General features: G+C 34.8%; 3 protein-coding genes across 4 annotated transcripts; all 3 read left to right on the forward strand.

Annotated features, from left to right (window-relative positions):
• Positions 1–3,256: 3,256 nt before the first annotated feature.
• On the forward strand, positions 3,257–9,372 carry LOC147407397 (uncharacterized). Of its 2 annotated transcripts, XM_086435944.1 has the most exons (5): positions 3,257–3,399; positions 3,496–3,543; positions 4,222–4,695; positions 7,916–7,947; positions 8,052–9,372. In XM_086435944.1, the coding sequence occupies exons 3-5, from the start codon at positions 4,362–4,364 to the stop codon at positions 8,955–8,957; spliced, it is 1,272 nt and encodes a 423-aa protein (XP_086292070.1). In that variant the 5' UTR covers positions 3,257–3,399; positions 3,496–3,543; positions 4,222–4,361; the 3' UTR covers positions 8,958–9,372. The 2 variants fall into 2 exon arrangements, with proteins under 2 accessions (XP_086292070.1, XP_086292071.1); XM_086435945.1 differs by lacking the exon at positions 3,257–3,399 and having other exon boundaries at positions 3,406–3,543.
• Positions 9,373–11,537: 2,165 nt separating this feature from the next.
• Positions 11,538–15,580, forward strand: IMPL2 (inositol monophosphatase family protein). Its single transcript, XM_086435946.1, has 9 exons — positions 11,538–11,994; positions 12,154–12,232; positions 12,306–12,400; positions 12,484–12,533; positions 14,109–14,233; positions 14,388–14,454; positions 14,557–14,646; positions 14,765–14,876; positions 15,153–15,580. Exons 1-9 carry the CDS (start codon positions 11,670–11,672, stop codon positions 15,221–15,223), a joined length of 1,014 nt encoding a protein of 337 aa, XP_086292072.1. The 5' UTR covers positions 11,538–11,669; the 3' UTR covers positions 15,224–15,580.
• Positions 15,581–18,809: 3,229 nt separating this feature from the next.
• Positions 18,810–21,038, forward strand: LOC147407399 (Peroxidase superfamily protein). Its single transcript, XM_086435947.1, has 4 exons — positions 18,810–19,098; positions 19,307–19,498; positions 19,748–19,913; positions 20,472–21,038. The coding sequence occupies exons 1-4, from the start codon at positions 18,874–18,876 to the stop codon at positions 20,885–20,887; spliced, it is 999 nt and encodes a 332-aa protein (XP_086292073.1). The 5' UTR covers positions 18,810–18,873; the 3' UTR covers positions 20,888–21,038.
• Positions 21,039–21,211: the final 173 nt, after the last annotated feature.

Here is a 21,211-nt window from a genome sequence, read left to right on the forward strand (position 1 = left end):
GGACAGGCCAGATGCAGGCGGCAGTCGAACATTCTTTTATCTCGGATGGGGAACTTTCTACCTTCGGATAGGAATGTTGGTTAGGTACACGACCAGATCCTATCAACACTAGCCAAATTTTTGGAAAAAACATGTGGGTGCCAAATCTGGTCCCAACTAAAGCAAAAAAATTCGATTTTTCAAAACTACGTGGATGCCCAAGCTAAATTGTTGGGCGCCTTTAACACTGGCCCTTGCATAGCTGTATGGCCAGATTTCTTAATTTTTTACAATTACAATAATAATTTGTTAAAATTATAGAGTTGTGGTATTGTTATACATGTGCTTGTGCACACACCACCTACTAGTGTGTGTGGTAACCATGGTCAAAATTATCATTCCGTTTCGTATGATACGTTCTGATTTTTTAGCAATTGGAGACGAAACATACTGGAATATGAAATATAGAATGTTTCGGTGTATTTTTTTATTTTGGAAAAATGAAAAAGAAGAAGGAATGGGAGAGGGAGGAAGAAGGAAGAGAGAGTGATGTGCACTATCATCCATACACCATCCTTGATACTCATATCATACATCAAATCCTATCTTCCATACATCTAATTTACACCACATACCTTCCTAAATGCATATTCTAATCAGATCCCACTTTCCTTATGAAGGAACCATGCCAATTACTCATTAAAATCAGAATAATTCATTCTTTAATTGATCCTATCTTTATGCCAATCCCTTAAACCTATCCTTAAAAGATCTTATCTTCAATCCATTATTCCAACCACCTCGAATTGGCTCTTTCTCTCTCTATATTTCTCTGTTTTTCCTTTATTCATGTTTTTATAGCATTACGATCATAAGAATTGTAAGAGAGAGAGAGAGTTATCAGTGAGATCTCGAGATTTACGCCGGCTTGTATTGACATTTGAGTAGGAGTAGGTAGTGGCAGCTGCTGCATCTTCCTCACCTCCATTTTTTGAAGAAGCCAGGGATTTTGATCGAAGATATGCATTTGACCTTGGTCTTCTATAAAAGACTGGACTATTTTAATAATAAATAAAAAAAAACCCTCCAGATTGGATTATTTAAATAAAAACTCCTCATTTTAATAAATATTTCAGACACCCAATAGTTTTAAAATTATTACATGCCCTTTGACCACAGGTTTTTTTTTTTTTTTTTTTTTAATTTTAAAAGGCTTTTTTTAAAACTAAAAATAAATGTATCGTATATTTTGGGAATGTTTTGATTTTTGAAAAAAACGAAACATAGATTGAAATGAGATTTTAAACCATGGATTGAACAAAACCTATAAATTGACCTTGCTTGGGTTATCACGAGTTCTAGAAGACCCCATCGTGGCAAACATTGGGTCAACCTTGTTCCAATATTAATTTTCATAATTTGGTGGACCTCTTTAACCCAATGTCATTATATACACTGGTCGTCCAACTTAAGACTGTTTCACCATCGTGGCAAACATGACTCATTACATTTTAATCATGATAATTTATTTATTTCAATATCTCAATTATGCATCATATATTTACTATATACAAGTCATGATAACATTTTTTTTTTCCGTTTTGAATTAATGTCTCAATTATGTATCACCATTAATTCAATCTTTGACAAGGATAGCTTATTTTTGTATCCAAACACTATTTGTGGTGTTGTCATTTCTCGAGTGTATTAGCCATGTTTTAAAATTCACCTTTACAATCATGATTCTAAATAATTTTTGCATAATTATATGTTGAAAAGGGAAATAAGATAGAAATATACTAACAAAATGTGTTATTAGGTTGATGTCTAATACACCTACATTCCTGAACTTATTGGATATCAGATTGACTTTCCATCCAATTGAGGTATCTAATAATGAGCTTTACAAAATAAAATAATAAAATAAAGTTAAAATTATGAGTTTGGATCCTAATAGATACTGATTATAAATTAAACTATATTCCTTATTTTTTGTGTGGTGTTGTTAACTTAGGGCATAAGTTGAGATGCATTAAATGCACCTTCAAAATTTATTTTACTACCTAAAATGCCCTAAAAAATGTTTTTTACCAATTGTAACCGGCCTTTGTTTAGTATATTCAAATCATCTCGGTGACTTTAAAATCGCTGAATTTGTTATTATTCTGATTTTTTTTTTAACAAAAACATGATTATTCAAATTTTGATATTATTAAAATGAACAGTTAGCCAGAATTGTAAATAAGTCATTTTCAGCTCACAAAATGGTAGTTCACACTTTTCTCTTTAATTATTCTTGACCCACATGTATTTGGGCTTATTATGGTGTGATCCGGGCTGCAAATTTCGTATATAAATATATAATTATATTAAAAATACATATAGGCCACCTGATGAGCTAGCTCCCAAGTCTGAGCCCAGTCTTGAACATGAATTAGTCCCGGCCCAATACCGACACGGTTCAAGAACATTACCCAAACCTGGTCCATTATTTAGAAGCTTGAAAATGGAAAAGCGTGTAAAACTTGTTTAAGAAGTCCGATTAGCCTTACTAAGTTAGTAAGGATTTCCCCGTCACTAAAGGGTCTTGGGCTCAACTTGTGGCATAAAAAACATGATCCAATGCTTAGAGGATAAAATTATATGAAATTTGAAAAAAGAATTATTTTTTACTATTAAATTTCAATTTTAAATTTGAAAATTACGTGGAATTTGTTTTTCGTTTTTTTTTTATTATCGTAATTTTTCGAAGCAACTTAAAGGTTGGTGGTGTTGGATGCTGAGATGGTAATCCATTTGAGCAAAACTAATTTTGGTTAGGCTTAAATCTTTACTAAGTTAGTTAGGAAAATGTTTCTCTTTAAAAAAATAAATGTGATTTTTGTCTAGTGGATCCCACCCGCTTACGTGTAAGCATCATTAATATAGTGATGCGTACATTTTGGTCAGCGTAAAATCCATCTTTAATTACTAATAATAATAATAACTCTGCCACCACCTTAACCTGCTCCGGTGCGCATCGTTTCAGTTTTTTATTTTTTTATTTTTTACAGCATTACGTGCGACCATAATAAAAGCAAGGAATGCGTAGTACGCACTCCACGTGGTACAGAAGAAACCAATGACTTACTGTTTTTTAATTCTTTCTAACACGGATCCGCAATCAGCGAGAAACTGACTACTATTACTAATGGGAATACATGAGGTCCACGACTACTGTGACGTGGACTTCTTCAGATCTATTCTAACACGACTCCAAATAGATAAATAAATAAAAATAGGACACGTTGAGCTAAACTGACGCCACTCTCAATCTCAATCACGCAAGGATGCAAGTTCTCTTCTTAGACCATCGTCACGCCATTTTCGTTGAAACCAGAGAGAAATTCGAAACACATTTGTTTTATTTGTTAAATAACGGTGGATTTCTAATTCTGAACAGTTGTTATTTACTTTCCTATTCAACGAATTATGGTGTTTTGGACTCATTAATGGTTTTAATTTTTCTTATTTTAGGGGTTTTGATTAAAGATTCATGAAGGAGCAGATGAGATTCGATTCTAGGTATGGTTTCTTGATTTTTGTTTTTTCTTGTTTTCAAGTGTTTTGATCATTGATGCAAGTGTAATTTGTGTTGGAAGGAATTTAATTTTGATTGAATGATTATCTATTTCTTTATTGAACTCTTCAATCGAATTCGCGAGCTAATTTTATTGGACATTGATGGCGAATTTAATTGTCATTATTGTTTTTGACCTTTTTTTTAATAAGTTTTTGTGTATTTAGTTTTGGTAGACTTCCGTTGATCTTAGAAGTCTCAAATCGAGTGGATGGAGTTGAACCTTGTGTGCAAGTTCTGATTTTTTTGGTTTTTATTTGTCCCCCTTCGGCAGCTGATTTGAATTGTAAACTTTCATTATTTTACAATCGAGTTTGTTCTGTTTTGGTTTCTGTTCTAAAATTTTTATCTTTTTTTACTGGTTTTTTTCTTCTTCTTCTGAATTGCAATTTGAAGATTCCAACCTGTTCTCTCTTATAATTTTGAAGTTAGTAGCAAGTAAATTCTTATAATTTTCTCCTCCTTACACTGTGATACTTGACACTTTTAGCTGTGGACTGAGATCCTTTTATTATTTCTATGAGCAATGTTGCATTTTTTCATGTCATATGGCACTCTAGGATTTCTTTAAATGAATGATCAATTAGTTGCTTTAACTCATATTTTCTTTTAATTTTTCTCAGGAACCATTGAAATTGGAATTTTCTTTAAAGAACTTGGGTCAAGGATACTAATTGAGTCCAGATATTGAGGATGTGAAATTCTATTTCCTGGAGATTCTATGGGTTTCTTGATATCTGCTCGTTTTTGTTGCTGCGTATGAATGAGAATGGGGTCTGCCTGTTGTGTCATTGCAAGGGACAGGACTCTGCCAAACAGAATCAGTAGCGAAGCTTTGCATAGTAATATAGGGTACTCACCCTTATGGAGCTGCCAGTGGGATAATCAAGGTCATGTAGCTGGTGAAGTTGAGAATCACCCTAGTCGCTATTCTCATGGAAGCATTGGGAATGCTGGCTTGGAGGCAAAGGACGGAATAGATGTAGAATGTGAAGATATTTCGTATGGAGGAAGTCAATTGGAGAATTTTCAAACACCGATGCCACAAAAAACCCTGATTCATGGAGCTACTGGAAATTTGACTACTCTTGCTTCAGGTAAATATTTTGGAATTGAAACTTTTTTTTTTTTGTCTGTAATTTCTTGGTCCATAAAGATTGTGTAAACTGAGTGGGTGTCCTTTTCCTTGCCTGTTTTTGTGTTTTATTTGAGATCAATCTATGTTGTTTTGTCGTACAAAGCCGGTCTGCTTCAGTCCTTTTATGTAAGAATGGCTAGTCCAAAAAACAAAAAGAACTTTGGCTAAGAAATTTGTTCTATCAATCTCTTTTGTATCATCACTACATTCATTAAAGCCTCGTTTTAGGAGTATGAGGTCAGGTGAACAAATTTTGTTCCTCAATTCACTTCTGTATTAACTGATACAAGGTTCAATTCATGTTAGGATGTGCAAAAATTTTCACATTGGTTGCCAGCCTGATGTAATCCTCTCCTCAGTTATCCTGGCTTGGAACTGAAAATTAATGCAAAGAACTCTAAAAGGCGCAGTTGTCAATCTCTTGTGTATTAATGACCAAAGATGTTGCCATGTTATTTACTACTAGAGTTTGTTTTGGGGTTGAAGGGTAAAAGAGGAAAGATAATAAAGTTAGAGGAGCATTACTGAAAAAAGGGGAGAAGAGGAAAGACAATAAAGTGGGGTTGTGTGGACTCCACTCCTTTGTCTCGATCTTTATACCCTATAAAACTATAGTTTTGTAGGATCCACCTTTTGTGTTTTATCATATAGACTAGAGTTTGTATGGTAAAAGATAGATAGTAAAGTTAGAAGGGTATTATCGAAAATGGGGGAGGAGAGGAAAAATAATAAAGTTGAAGGGGGAAGAAGAGGAATTGCAATAAAGTGGGATTGTGTGGACCCCACTCTTTTGTCTCAATCTTTATATCCCACAAAATTGTTGCAGAGTGGGGTCCATCGTTGTGTTTTATTATATAGATTTTTTAAATTGAATTTTACAATTTGGGATTGTTAGGGACTAGGGTAGTATTTGGGATTGCATGTTTCAGATAATGAGGTCCATAGTTATTTGCATAGATTTGGCGTTCTAGAATTTTCTAGTAGTGTTGTAATCACCCGGCCAATTGAAGTGTTAAACATATTGGAAAACAAGTTTGAGCTGGAACGAGGTTGTGTAAATATTTTCTTTAAGGAAGGTTGCACATAATTCATTTACACTCCACCATTATCATTTTCCACTACCTTATCAAATTAGGATATGGAAACGTCAAAGACCTCCTCCTCAACTCTTAAAACTATCTTTCCCACATTTTTGTCCAAATTGCTGTAATCTTTCTCTCTTGTACCTTCAGATCTGTAGCTGCCAGAGCCGTCTACTATTTTCTTATTGACAGGATCAATCCGAGTGCATATTGTGCAGAGATTCAGTTTAAGCTCATTATTTGGATTAGCTTCTAGTGAGACCCTACCTCAGTAAACGCAAGTACACCCATAGCTCTTATATTGCCAATGGGGAAATGTCTGGTATTTTATGATATCTAACATTAAACATTTGCACTATATAGGTCTGGTACTTGCACTTCACCATTGTATAGCTGCAAACTTTTAGAGCTCTGCTTTGATATAGAAACCTTTGTGACTTCTTTAATGTCCATGATTGTATCTTGAAGGACTTCTGTTGGAGGCCCGCTACTCGTATGTACAGCTTCAGAGTTTCTTGGGACAGACAGAACGTAATTGAGATGGTTTGTGAATGTAAAACAAGATAAATGAAGACAAAGTGCGTAGTAGTTTGGTGCATGTGGTAAGAAAAGATTTATGTTGGGTCGAGGTGGTGAGAAAAGATCAGAAGACACATGCTCTAGCAAAAGATGTAGCTTTAGATAGAGTTTAGAGGCAAAATAGGATTCATGCCGCCAACCTAAGTAGTAGAGACAAGGTGTGAACTAATGATGATGTCGGTGATATTGATGGTGAATTGGTTCTATAAGTTTTACTCTTTTGCTTGCTTGTGTTCTAGGGTTTGTATAAATGCCTGAGCTTTCTTATGGATGCGTTTTGTGGACCCTACAAGCCTTCGAGAAGCTTACATTTTCCTAGCCATCCTTTTCTTTGATATTGCATTTCCATTTTTTTGGTGCTTTAAAATTTTGAAGTTCACAATGGATTGTGTAGTGTTGATTTGTTTTGTATGGTTATATCATGGTACTAAACTCTGAATTTGCCCTAAACTTTGATCACTTAAAATTCAGAGTTTATTTGATTTGGTATGAATAAGTTTTGTAGAAATCTCCATTTTCAATATGTTTGGTGTAGTATTGCTAAAACTTTGGGAAAAGAAACGATAGGACAAGCATGATAACAACACACATAACTTATTATATTGAAAAAAAGATACTTACTTTGCAAAATGTATACAAGATGAATAGAGCCACACACATTTACGCATATATGTCAAAGACTGGGAATTTGCGACGGAAAATTTACAAATTTTTTTTTTTTTTGGAAGGAAAAAAATCAATGACATCAGATACTAGTCAATTTGACCTACGATCCTAAACGTGCTTGTATAGGGTAAAAAGGAAGGAATTTGTTGTTGAAACCTTTGGATCCAAATTGTCAAAAGTCAATAAGCCTTGTATAAATGCATCATACATTCGAAGATCTGCTGAATTAACACATTTGTAATACTAATGTAGCTTGAATGAAAGAAAACCTAAATCACAGTAGAAAATAATTTTCACCTTGGAACAACATCAAAGTATAGAACTTGAGGTACATTTGGCCTTGATTCGCCCCAACTTCCTTGAATAATAAAGCACATCTTCAAATTAAAAAAAGAAGTTACCTTCTTGGACCTTTGTCCTCAACCTAGTCAAAGTTTCAATGTTGAAATAGTCCAAGTCTATTTTGCTGACAACCTGGTGCACCTTTTTGTGTCCTCTATCCATGTTTGTTGGCCCACCCCTCGATAGACCTACACAAAAAATCAACCAGATTAGTGATTTCTAGGCATTGGATGAGTATTTTTTTCATCATGGGAAGCCCATGATGAAGAAAAAAAAAAGCTCAAAATCAATGGCTAGACATTACCAATCTTATAATTTTGATGTGTAGGTCTACGAAGAAATGGGCCAAACATTCATGTGTTTGTGAACCCTTGAGAGTTTCCCACATCGCATGAGAAGGAAAGATAGCTACAATGCAGTCATGTTCAATATGCCTTGTTATCTCAACTGCTAAGTTTTTGTAACTTTCCATATGGGTTGTGTCTGATATCTTCTATATCTTTGGAGCAGATCTATCCTTTGGAAGCAATTTCTCTAGTGAGGTGAGTTTGAACCAGTTGGGGCAAGATCTCAGGAAGACGACTTCTTGTGGGTTATATGTTTCTCCTTAGTTTGACATGTTTGCATCTTTATGATTATTCTATAGGTGAAGGATATACAATCATCAGCAATTGCAGATCCGTTGGTGTTGAAGCCTTCATTATCAATACCTTCAACTTCCTCCTTGTCAATATCCAAAGCAGACCCTTTGTCTTCTCAAAGCCATGTTGTTCCTGCTGACTCAACCCCATCAAGGTGGACCCACCATTCACCTGGACGCAAACTCTTTAGACAGGTTTCTGATAATGGAATCCTGGATTTGAAGTCACCAAATAACTTTGTACCCAAAGGAAGACAATCTTTTGCTACAGATGGTGGGTCTAATAAGCTCATGGCCTCTTCTCAAAGAGAAAGGTGGTCTTTTGATAGCGATGCTTTGGACTCATGCTGTGGTAAGTTACCCAAATCTAATACCGGACTCTTAGCTGCTCCCATAATTGATATGCAAACATGTGGGGTGTGCTCAAAGCTTTTGACAGAGAAATCTTCATGGAGCAGCCACAAAATTATAGCCAGTAATGAGCTCTCAGTGGTTGCCGTCCTGGTTTGTGGGCATGTATACCATGCAGAGTGCTTAGAGAACATGACTTCTCAAACTAACAGATACGACCCCCCTTGCTTGGTTTGTGCTCTCGGAGAGAAGCATGCCTTAAAAATGTCTGGAAAAGCATTAAGAACGGAAACAGAATTGAAGATGTTGAACAGGATATCCAGAAACCGTGTTCTTGCAAGCAAACTCGACGGTGGCTGTGTTGTGTCTGATAGCTTGAAATGCACTGAAAGAGAGGGGAAAAGTCTTAATATGGGGTCCAGTTCCAGCATGAGGAACGTGATTACTAGGCCTTTCTTGAGCCGGCATTTTTCTTTTGGTCAGAAATCTGCTAAGACAATATTGGAGAATGAGTCTGTAAGAATGACAAAAAGGAATGGAATCTTTGCAAGATATCGCTAGGAGCGAACTTGTTCGTAGGTTGTAAAATGTGAGTTGTTCCATCATGTATGCCTATGTGTGCTGCTTTGATGGTGGTGATGGTGAGCTGCTAAAAAAATCCAGTATTCTTCTCAAACCATTTAAATCACCTGTTGAATTGCTGGGTTTTATTTAATACTTAACTGAGCTTGGATCTTACTTCTTGTTTGGAGCCTGGCATCTTTCATAATTCAGATTCCGTTTATGGTTCGCGACTGCAATCTCAGTTAGCAGATTCCGTGATTGGGTCTGGTTAAGAAACAATTGCTTTCATTCAGTATCTGTAAACAAACTCCTGTTAGTTTTGTGAAGGTCTTGTTGTAAATGAACCATTAACATTGAAAAAGAAAAAGTGATTCAATAAAAAATCACCAAAAGTATGGCCATTGTCTTCTTATTTGTTGCTTTTAAATTCATTTCTGACAAACTTGGTAAAGGACCAAGATTCAATTTCATTATTTCAAATTGAGAAGCTTTACACGGTATCATACTGGGTGAAAATTTTCAGAATGGAGAAGGGAAGATGATTCATTCGAAAAGTTTCAATTTTTTAGAAAAAGTTTTGGTTACGATGATAATGCATATGAACATCATACTCATTACATGCAAAGCATGATGTCTAATTTAATTATTAGTAATCAAAGTGAGGTTGATGATCTCATACTCAATACAATTTCCTAATAATGCTCCACTCTGCCCTGTCTCTGGTTGTTGCATTGCATTATAAATGTATATCCTTAAGTTTCACGGGTAGTGGGATGAGGTAAACATACAGTTGAGCATCACTTTGAGGCTGTAGTGTCCGTGACTGACCTCACACACAACTGTGCTTCATGAAATATTGCATTAAAAACTCCCACTCCCACGTCTATAACAAGTCTTGGTGGTACACTTCACATTCAATCTATCACACTAAACTCAAGAACATGATCCTTTGGTGTAGACCCAAGATGGTTGTACTCCTTCGGAGGACTCTTATCACTGAGCCTTTTAGTATTGGTTGACTTCGCTCCATTTTATCATAAAAGATGTTTGTGTCAGGACTAAGAGTGTCGTCGATGGGTACCCAATTACCCGATTATCCAATGTACTTGAAATGGATTAGTCGATTTTGGTTTTAACATCATGAACTCGATACAATAGGGTCTACTTTGCGTACCCTACTAATAAATTTATTTTATTTATAACATTTATAATAAAATTAGTAATCTAAATTAAATACTGACCAAAAGATATCTTGCTGTAAATATATTTTAACTAAAATTAAAACATAAATAATGTGAAGTCTTTAATTTTTACCTTCTTTTTTACTTGACCATCCATTCATTTTTCGCATTCTTATTCATACCATATTTTTCAAAGACTTTATATTCTCAAAAGTTTGAATTGCTTGATTAATTCATTGTTGATCATAACTCTTAATTGAGGCATTTAAATACATTATCTATCTAATGGGTATCCAACGGGTACCTAATGGATATCAGGTATTTGTAGGGTCAATTCTAGTTTCACAGATTTGATACTTAGAATCAAAATCGATAAGAATTGAAACTAAGGTTTTATTTAGATTGCAATTCTAAATATATGTGGAACCTACTCAATACCAACTTATTGATAGCTTTAATTACGAACCAACGAGATGAGTTTTACTTTCCACACCACTCAAACTTAAATATTTTTGTTGTCTTGGTTAGGTTTGTGCATTTGGCATCAAATCCAACACGATGTCTTGGATTCAGACTTCGAGAGGACTTGGGAAAGGGATGCCTTTGGATTGAAAAAAAAAAGGGGAAGGGGGAGGGGGAGGGGGGAAGATACCAAAGTGGAAGTCCATGGACTACATAACATAATTGTGAGTTATAATTTCAAAGAGAGATGAATTTAACTTTTCACACCGCTAACACTTAATAGGAAAATTATAAAAATATGATTAAATATTTGAATATTTATAAATAAAAAAAATCTATTTTTTCAAAAATTATAAAAAAATAAATTAAGTCCTGAATAGTACATTATTTTAGTAACTCACTGGACTGTCCAGAGTTTTAAATGGAGGCAAAATTGTTGGAGGTGTTAAAGCAAGCTATTAAAACATTGGATAATCCAGCATTTTAATCATTTAGAGGGCATTTTTGTTAAATCAATTTGTTTTTTAACACATCAAAACGTTGGACAGGCTAGTGAATTACTAAAATGCTGGATTGTCGATTTAATTCGTTTTTGATTATTTTGAAAAAATAAATATACTTTTAAATATTAAAATATTTAAACTTTTTTTTATAGTAATTTTCCCTTAGATAATTTTGGTGTTAGTCGCATCAATTTGTTGCCCCATTGGACACGTAGTGGAACGCATCTGTTACGAACGCACCCAATTTTTTTTGTCATCAATGATCAAATCTGAGCTTGATTGATCACTGGGGTTTCATCCGTCGATTCATGACCGTAGATTATGTTTTAGTAATTAACGGCCAAAGCAAGCAATCACTGTAGAGGGGTTTCTTTCACATAGTGATATATATAGTGTAAGATGCCATGACATGGCCAGCTTAAACATCTGTCGGGTAAAATACGCCAAATATAAGCGCGAGCGGTGCTCACCACGTCAATACCCACTCTTCCGACACTACTCTCTCTCTCTTTCTCTCTCGCTCTCTCTTTTCCCGCCTATTTAAAACCCTGATCTTTGCTCCAATGCTCTCTCAGTCTCATTTCCTCGTTCAAAACCCTACATTTCTCCCATTCGATTCGAGTTCTCTCTGCAAAAATCGAAAACTTCAATTTTCAACTAATCTTTCGAGCTCTGCCCTAGATTTTACAGTCTCTCGGCGGAGCAGATCTACTTCAAGAATGAGTTTGAATCCGAACTTCTCCAATCGAATCGAAACTGTAACATTAGGTTTTGAAGATGAACTGGATCGATTCGTTGGAGTCGGGAATAAAGTTGCAGATGCAGCCGGAGAAGTGATTCGGAAATATTTTCGCAAAAGCTTCGAGATTCTCGATAAAGAGGATTTAAGTGAGTAGTTTAATTAGCAGAATTAGGGTTTATTTTGGCTGATTGAACTTTCGATTAGAACTTTGGTCGTTTTGTTGATAAAGTAATAAGCTTTTTCTTGTTGAGACTTCTTCTGGACTGATCTTAAGGTTTTTTTTTCTTCTATTGAAATTGTTATAGGTCCTGTAACTATCGCAGATCGAGCTGCCGAAGAATCTATGGTTTCGATAATACTAGAAAATTTTCCTTCCCATGCAATGTAAGTTTTTTTCTTGATTAGGAAATTGCGTATCATCGTAAATTTGTATTTATTTAAAGAAATAGAGTTGCAGTTATGGAGAGGAGAATGGTTGGAAGTGTAAAGAAGGAAGTGCTGAATATGTTTGGGTTTTAGATCCAATTGATGGGACAAAGAGTTTCATCACAGGTAATTCTCTTCAATTTTATTCATTAAATTGTAGGTTTTGAAAATTTTCAAATAAGTGACTTTGTAAATCTGTTTATTTCCAGGCAAGCCCTTGTTTGGTACTCTCATTGCTCTTCTACACAAGGGGAAGCCGGTAGGATTCTTGATCACTTTTTGTGTGTGTGTGTGTGTGTGTATTTTGACTAAGGCATACCCCTTATGAGGGTGTATTTTGATCACTTTTTTTATGTGTGTGTTTAAATATTATTATATAAAAGTCCCTATATTTATGAAGTTATCTGTTATAACATTTAATTTACATAAAGGTCTTTAGTATGAAAATTGCATGTTTTCTTTTGGCCTTAATCTTTATAAACCATAGAAGATTTGCAACTTCAGCAATCCCCGAGTCTTTTTCTTTTTTCCTTCCTTTTTTTCCCATTATTTTCTATTTTGTTTTTATTTCTCAATAATGCTTATTCTACTTCTATGCTTCTTATAATCCTGTAGTGGTGTAGCACTTGTTTTATTGGAATAGTTGTTACTTTCTACATGTTGCTTTGTTGTTCGAGTGATTTAAACTTGGAAAGTTAGAAGTATTATGAATTTTCAATTTCAAATTTTTTTTTTTGAGAATTCGCTCGATTTCTATAGTTTTTGGCTTGTGAAACACTTCGACTCATGTCTTAGTGGGCAAAAACATTGCTTTTGTCCAAGGTTTAAAATCTTGTCTGGAGGCAATGTTTCGTTTTGGAGAAAAACTTGAACAGTCTTTGCTAGAACATTTTGATACAATCTGAAGCATTCCTGAAACATTGAATGTTTAGGGTTATTGTTTTGTTCCAATTCAGTTGAAACTAGAATGTTCTACCGAAACATTCTGAAATGGAGCCAAACTTTGAAACATGATTCATGTGTGTTCATATCCACTCTCACTACCTTAGGAAAATATAGCTGTTGCGATATTTTTGAAATGGAAAATACCTTATTTCTGTTGATTTGTGACTTTATGAAGGGCATGATCAAAGGCCTAATGGTATAAAATAATGTCTCCATAAGACATAACCATGTTCTGTTACGTTTGATGGGAGTTTTAGGAACGAATCTTTATTTAAAAAGAGGAAGTAGTGTTGTTCGAGTTGGAAAAAAACAACAATTCCATACAAGGGCACTTCAGTAATTCAAACTAATTGTTGAACAAAGAGTGAGTAGATCTGTTTACACTCTCTACCAACATTGCGTTCCTCAAATAAGAACACCCCTGTTATGATTCAACCGTTCTTACCAAAAACACCAAGCATTCAGGTGACACATCTCAGATTCAAAAGCTATGGGAATGTGGTTTATTAAAAACACTAAGCATTCTTATTTACAGGTGACACATCTCATGTTCAAGAGCTATGGGGATGTGGTTTATTAAGTTTGGAAGAATCATAGTGTAAATGGGAAGAGGCATGGTTTTGATATGAATCTCCTTTATTTGAATAAAGGGTCTTGATATTGTTTTAATTTGTAGGATTATCTTCACTTTGGTGCCACTTTTCTTGTTGTAGTTAAACTTCTAATGACTCACACATGAAGCAAAAGAAATCCAGTGGGCCTTTTTCTTTGGTGAAGTTAACCTTCTGTTTCTTTTTCATGAACATTTTGAGTAAGAAATACTTAGCTTCCTCCTCCATACTGAATTATTTGAATTTTTCTTACTGATAGTGATAATTATATCTTTCAGATTGTTGGCATTATTGATCAGCCTGTTTTAAGAGAAAGATGGATTGGGATGAGTGGAAGGAAAACTACACTGAATGGACAAGAAGTGTCCACTCGTCTCTGTGAAAAACTTTCCCAAGCTTATTTGTATGCTTTCCTTCACTTTGTACTGTTATTGTTAGGGAAAAATTGTGGTTTAGAAATCAATACTATCTTATTCTTGTATGTTTAGGTCATACTAAATCTTGTAGTCGTTACCCAGTATTCATGAGTGTTCATGTTTGGAGTTTTTCTTTTTCAGGTACACTACCAGCCCACACCTGTTCAGTGGAGATGCCGAAGAGGCTTTTGCTCGTGTTAGAAGTAAGGTAAATGCATATCAATTAAAATGAGGTTTGAAATGCAGATGTTAAAAATAGTGTCTTGGTGAAATTTGAATCCTTATGCTTGTTTTCTCTTATGGAGTAAAGGTTAAAGTGCCACTATATGGTTGTGACTGTTATGCTTATGCACTTTTGGCTTCTGGGTTCGTAGATCTTGTCGTTGAATCTGGTCTCAAGGTGAGATCTCCATTCCCTCATCTGCTTTGTGTATATGGACTGTGGGAATGTATTTTTTAGGTTTCTTGGTAAATCAAGCAGTTTTCTAGCTAATCCAAGATTGTAATGTCTTTGTCAGCCTTATGATTTCCTGTCACTTATACCGGTGATAGAAGGGGCTGGGGGAGTGATTACTGATTGGAAGGGACATCAACTTTACTGGGAGGCTTCTTCAGATTCACATGCAACAAGTATGTTTTTTTTTTCTTTCTATCAGGCCAGTTTTTATAGCAATATTTCTGAATTGTCTTATGCCAGTCTTATTTCTTGAACATTCTGGATGCTTTCATTTTCATCATATCTTCATTAATATTTCAGAGTTCAACGCAGTCGTTTGAACATGCCTTACATGGTTTGTTAAGTACAAAAAAATGATGCAAACTATTTCCCATGATATTCAAATTGAATTTTTTACTAATCAAATCATTGGTCTTGGGATTTTTTTCCCCTTATATTTTAATTTTCAGGTTTTAACGTAGCGGCAGCTGGAGACAAACAGCTTCACCAGCAAGCTTTGGATTCACTAGAGTGGCAGTAAAGCTACTTGTTCAGCAATCTGATTGGATTCTAACAAAGGTGTATCCATCAATCTGATCTTTAATTATGAGAAGAAATAATGAAAAATTTGGTTGTAAACTGATGTATTTCTTGCATCCAATTGGTAGTTCTACATTTTCTCATATCCTTAAATAGAAGCAAAATGTAAATTAAGGGTTATGCTCTTGGAAATATGACATTCTCTTTCAAAGCTTTTTTATTGTAATTTGTTTTGTTTATAATTATCCAGTAGATGCTGATTGCTTGAATGCTGTCATCTATTACATTTTTATTAGTCTAAACTGAAAATGGCATTTGTGATGGATGGGGTTTGACCCATAGAAACTTGATAATGCTCTGTTCCTTCACCTATTTTCTTTATATTAATTGGTTCATTAATCTGCTAGTTTACAATGCGGAAGAGATTACAAACTAACTCTGTTTATCATTTCTCCTTCAGTGCCAGTTTACTTTGTTGTTCTTCTCTCTGTTTCAATCAGGTCTTTACGAATTCTTTGTAACAAAATACACCCATCAATGTAGTGTATCTAATACAAGCGTTCTAGTACATAAGCGGGGCAAGAAAGGATAATGAAAGAAGATAGAATGCACTGCCCCAGCATCCATGGCCTTGAAGTATTAGAACATATATAGATTTGTCAATTTTCGGACTGTCTGAGAGCAGAGACATTAAATTGGTGAAGGATGGGAAAAAAAAAAGTCTTAACTGGTCAACTTTCAAGACTAGTTGGGTGGAGATCATGGCAGCGTAACTTAAACAAACACACAATCCTGATAACTTGTGTGGAAGCTTAGGAAGAAGACTACCAAACATTTGGGAATTAATGAGACCGAAGAGTATTTAGCCCTTGGGCATGTCATGGGTGGATCCACAGCTCAACGAAGGATAAGGAATCACCTTAAATTTTGGGGCTGGTCAACACATGAACATTTGGCCTAATTCTTGGTGGGGAGCACCTTAAAAATTAGCTTGTTCAATGGCGTGATCATTCGGTAAACTAAGAGAATGGTGAATAAGATGGTTTGAGTATGTTAGGCTTTAAAAATATTCAAGTTGAAGTTTCTGAAAGAATGGCTACAAATAGTTTTTTGAGAATGGAGGAATCTAAGCACACTGCAAGTCTTTTTTTTTTTTTTTTTTGTGGGGTGGGGGATGATTATGATGAGATTTTGAACAATATTTTTTTTTTTCAAGAATGTTTTTGAAAGGTATTTAATCAAATAATATTTCAAAAAATTTAAGAATATCATTCTAAAAGTGATCTTTAAACGGTCTATATTCTCTGTTACAATACACTTTGGTAAAAAAAAATTCAAAAATACAATTCATACGTTTATTTTTTCAAATACCAAAATCAATTTGTATTCTAAAAGAGATTTTCAAACGGTCTATATTCTCTATTAAAAGATACTTGGGTAATTTGTTTCAAAATACTATTCATTCTTCCATTTTTTTCAAGAATAATGCTGAAGTGACCTTAAGATTGGGCCTCACATTCCACACCCTGACGTGAAAGTGTATGAGAATCATAAATGCTTTCTTCGAGATACTAATGAAAAAGCATGTATGGTTCCTATCCACTTTTGTGTCATGATGTTTGTTATGAGGTAACTTCAGCACAACTCTTTTTTCAAACATCAAAATTAATAGAATCTTGATTTTCTAACAACCCCTCTACTCTCTCAATGTGGAGTGTAATAAAATCATAAATTTTCTTCCTAGAGATACACAATTGCACATGTTTATGGGGATGCGCAGTTGTGTATCTCAAGGGAAGAAAATCTATGATTCTATCACACATCACGTTGGGAGAGTAGAGGAGGAGTCAAAAAATCATGACTCAAATAAATGTGTATTAGTCGATTAACTGTCATGATTTCGTTATGTGTCATTGGCTATCACGAAAAGGGATACGAAAATCAAGGAGTCGTCACGTGACAAGGACGTGAGAACGTTCACATCTTGGTCTATAAGGACAAATCAAATCTTACGTAGTACCACATGTTTTCAAGTTAAGCGGATTTCAACCCAAAATAGATAATATTGTACTATTGTGGGCCTGGGGTGTTACACTAACTGATTAAAAAATTTGTATTAATCGACTCGGGTAGATTTTCAAAAATTGATCGAAATTTATAGTATCTCTGACAAGATGACTTGGATATCATACGAATCATTTTAGATGACCGGTGACATTGAGAATCTCCTTGGAAAACCTTGAAGACTGAGATGGCTCACTGGAATCATTAGGGTCTTATGAGATTTAAAATCATGATGAGAAACTGAGTTGAATTTTTATTTTTCTTCTGGGGGAGAGCATTTTTTATGATGACATGTAAAGGATAGCGTAAGAGGTACTCAATAATCTAACATTTCAGAAAACATAAATCTAAATAATTATACTTACAAACATAAGGTAGCAGACTCTTCATGGTCATGATGAATTATGAGGGTAACCCTAAACAATCATGCCTTGTCCCATGCACGCGCAATAATCCAAAGTAGAAGAGGACTATATATATATGCTATATAGTCAAAAAAGTAGAATTAATTAATTAATTAATAATTTCATCTCACATTCTATACTTTGAATCATCTTTAACAAATTAGAGGAGTAGCTCTACTTATTTCTAGTGGGGGCAGCTCTCCAACCCCCTACCTATTTCTACATAATCCATCTTCTCTTCTCACCTAATATCCCCTTTTAGATTGAAGACACACACTCCAACAGACTAAAATATTAGAAATAATGATGATAAGGGAAGTCAATCACAATATCCAATAATGTTCAACTGAGATGAGAAGATAATTAAGGGGTTTCTCAGAAAACCTATACATATTTCTAATAATCTACGTTGCATGTTGTCGATCAAAATATCTTCGAAGATTAGAAAAGTCCTAACAATAATGGTTAAGACGATAGGCATTGTTGTCACTCAATTGGAGTTCAATGCAGATTGAATTAACATCATAAATATAGTTAATATATCTTAAGAACCAGTGTTGCATCCTAAGTGATTAATCTCTTCCATTGGGGATATTTTATTCATTTGAATTCTCAAACTAACTATCGTACTTGAAGCGAGGATAATTCAACTTTGACTTGATGGAATTTTGAGGAAATTAGGTAAACAAACTTGAATAAGGTCATTTACCAAGTTGATTAAGAAAATTTTTAAGTCAGATTAAAAATTCGGTTTAGGTATATGTACTTTAAGTATTTAAAAACATGTTATTTAAAATATAATAAATGTTTCCTTCTATTAATTCTTTTTAAAAGGTTCCAGGGGGTCAACAAGAGTCATCAAATCGACTCGACTCATTCGACATCTAGGAGTCAAAAGTTCTAAAACATTGATTTGAAGCAAAAGGACCCACTCTCTCTAACTAATATGGATCTGTTAGTTCCCCTCACTTAATAAAATAAAGGTTATGATACTTTACTAAATGTATATAATTAGTAGGCATAAGTTGTAAAACTATCAACTCCATATACTCTCTCTCTTGAAATTTACCCTATAAATAATCAAAACCCATATCAGCATTCATCACAAAGTAGTATACCTTAAGGTTCCTTCAGTATAGCATTTGGTCTTATAGGAGGAAAAGGAGGATTAACAGGAAAAAAAATGGCTCTCTATATGAGCTTTCTCATGGTTCTTTCTCTCTTTGCCTTTGCCCCAATTTGCTTCTCCCAAAAGAGCAATGGTGGTTACCTCTTCCCACAGTTCTACTACCATTCATGCCCAAGAGCACAAGAGATTGTAAAATCTTTTGTCGCAAAAGCTGTCGCTAAAGAAGCTCGAATGGCTGCTTCATTGCTCAGGCTCCATTTCCATGACTGTTTTGTTAAGGTTTGTTTAAATTTCCCCCATACTACCCATACCACAAAAAAATCCACAAAATAGCAAGGGTATTTTGGTAATTTAATGGTATTCATACATTGATATTTGCTGAATGGGCATTCAAATATGGGGCCAATCTTTCTTGAATGACTAAAATACCCTCACCACCTGTTATGTTTGTGATCTTTCTTTCTAAGTTCTCAATTTTGAATTACAGGGCTGTGATGCATCTATCCTGTTAGACAGCACTGGGACCATAATCAGTGAGAAGCGATCAAACCCGAACAGGAACTCACTCCGAGGGTTTGAAGTGATCGACGAGATAAAAACTGCACTCGAGAAAGAATGCCCACATATCGTGTCTTGCTCTGATATCCTAGCTCTTGCTGCTAGAGATTCTACTGTTCTGGTACAAACCTATATATTTCTGTTCTTTAATTCTCACCAAAGAGGTGCATTGTATAAACTATAAAGGTGCTTGAAATACACCAAATTCTTTAATATTTATAATATATATATCTTATGACACCACAATGTCACATGAATTGTGACAATATACACTAGTAGTGATTCTTTGTATCTCATATGTACATTTTTCTCTTATAGAATATATCTCTACATGGAGATATTCAAACAATAATATTATATTTGTGTGTAGGCTGGTGGTCCAAGCTGGGAGGTTCCATTGGGAAGGAGAGACTCCAAGGGTGCAAGCTTAAGTGGTTCCAACAACAACATTCCTGCACCAAACAACACTTTCCAGACCATCCTCACAAAGTTCAAGCTACAAGGGCTGAACATAGTTGATCTTGTTGCGCTCTCTGGTAAATATACTCAACTTCCAAGTCCTTCACTGTCTTTGGAATGCTACTAATTAACAAGTCCTTGGTTTGAAATTCTATCAACTTAAAATGACCAAAATTTCTGTAGTGCCCAGACACCATTTCCATGTTGGTTTGAAATTCTCTTTTCAAGATGAGATTTTCGGAAAGATATGGAAACCCTTACAATGCATAATGTACATCTTGAGTTTGTAAATGGACAATGCTAGCACATGAAATTGGTGGGTATTCCTAGGGATTCTAAAAAAATGAATATAAAACCTGCACTCATCTCAATTGTGCATTTGATGGAGAGCATATACTAATCCAATAATCCAATTACCAATTAATACACCAAAAATACCTGTGTTAGTGGTGCAAAAAGTTAAGTCCACGTCTCTTTTGGGATGTAACGAGGTTAGAAAATCAGTAAAAATCACACATTTTTAAAATTCTATAATAAACCTAAATTGGTCCTATAAATTGAACCAGGGTCCAACCATGGTCCTGACAGGTTCTCTAAAGATTTATGCAGTTAAACATCATAATTTGGTCATGCAGGGAGCCACACGATCGGTAATGCTAGATGCACCAGCTTCAGGCAAAGGCTGTACAATCAGTCCGGCAATGGGCAACCCGATTACTCGCTTGACCGGTCATATGCTGCACAATTGCTGGCCAGCTGCCCAAAATCTGGTGGTGACCAGAATCTATTTTTCTTGGATTTCATTAGCCCTACAAAATTCGATAACGTCTACTTCAAGAACATTTTAGCTTCTAATGGGTTGTTGAGTTCCGATCAAATCCTTCTAACAAAAAGTGAAGAATCAATGGAATTAGTGAAGAAATACGCTGATAATGATGAGATTTTTTTCGAGCAATTTGCTAAATCAATGGTTAAGATGGGAAATATCTTTCCATTGACGGGTTCAAGAGGGGAAATTAGGAAGAATTGCAGGAGAATTAACTATTTCTAGGTAATAAACCGTTGCAAATTGTGTGGCACGGATAAAATAATTATGTATCATGTGCGTGTGTGTGTGTGTGTTAACCAATTTGAGGTGCCTGGCATGTTGGAGTGTTGTTGTAATTTGCAGCTATTAATGAATGTTTTCCTTTTCATTTGTGGAAATTTGAGTACTTATATTTGTGTTTCTTTTGAGGAAAGAAAATTCTTATGTATATGTTTGTGTGCCAATGAGAGATCGCAAGTGCTCACATGCCATGCTACTTTTGGCTAGGGTCCCTAATGATCTATTGTTTTACATACAAATTATTATTTTTTGTTTGAAAAGTTTTTA

The sequence above is a fragment of the Akebia trifoliata genome, chromosome 3 (genome assembly GCF_017979445.1).
Source record: "Akebia trifoliata isolate Shusen 1 chromosome 3, ASM1797944v1, whole genome shotgun sequence".
NCBI lineage: Eukaryota > Viridiplantae > Streptophyta > Magnoliopsida > Ranunculales > Lardizabalaceae > Akebia > Akebia trifoliata.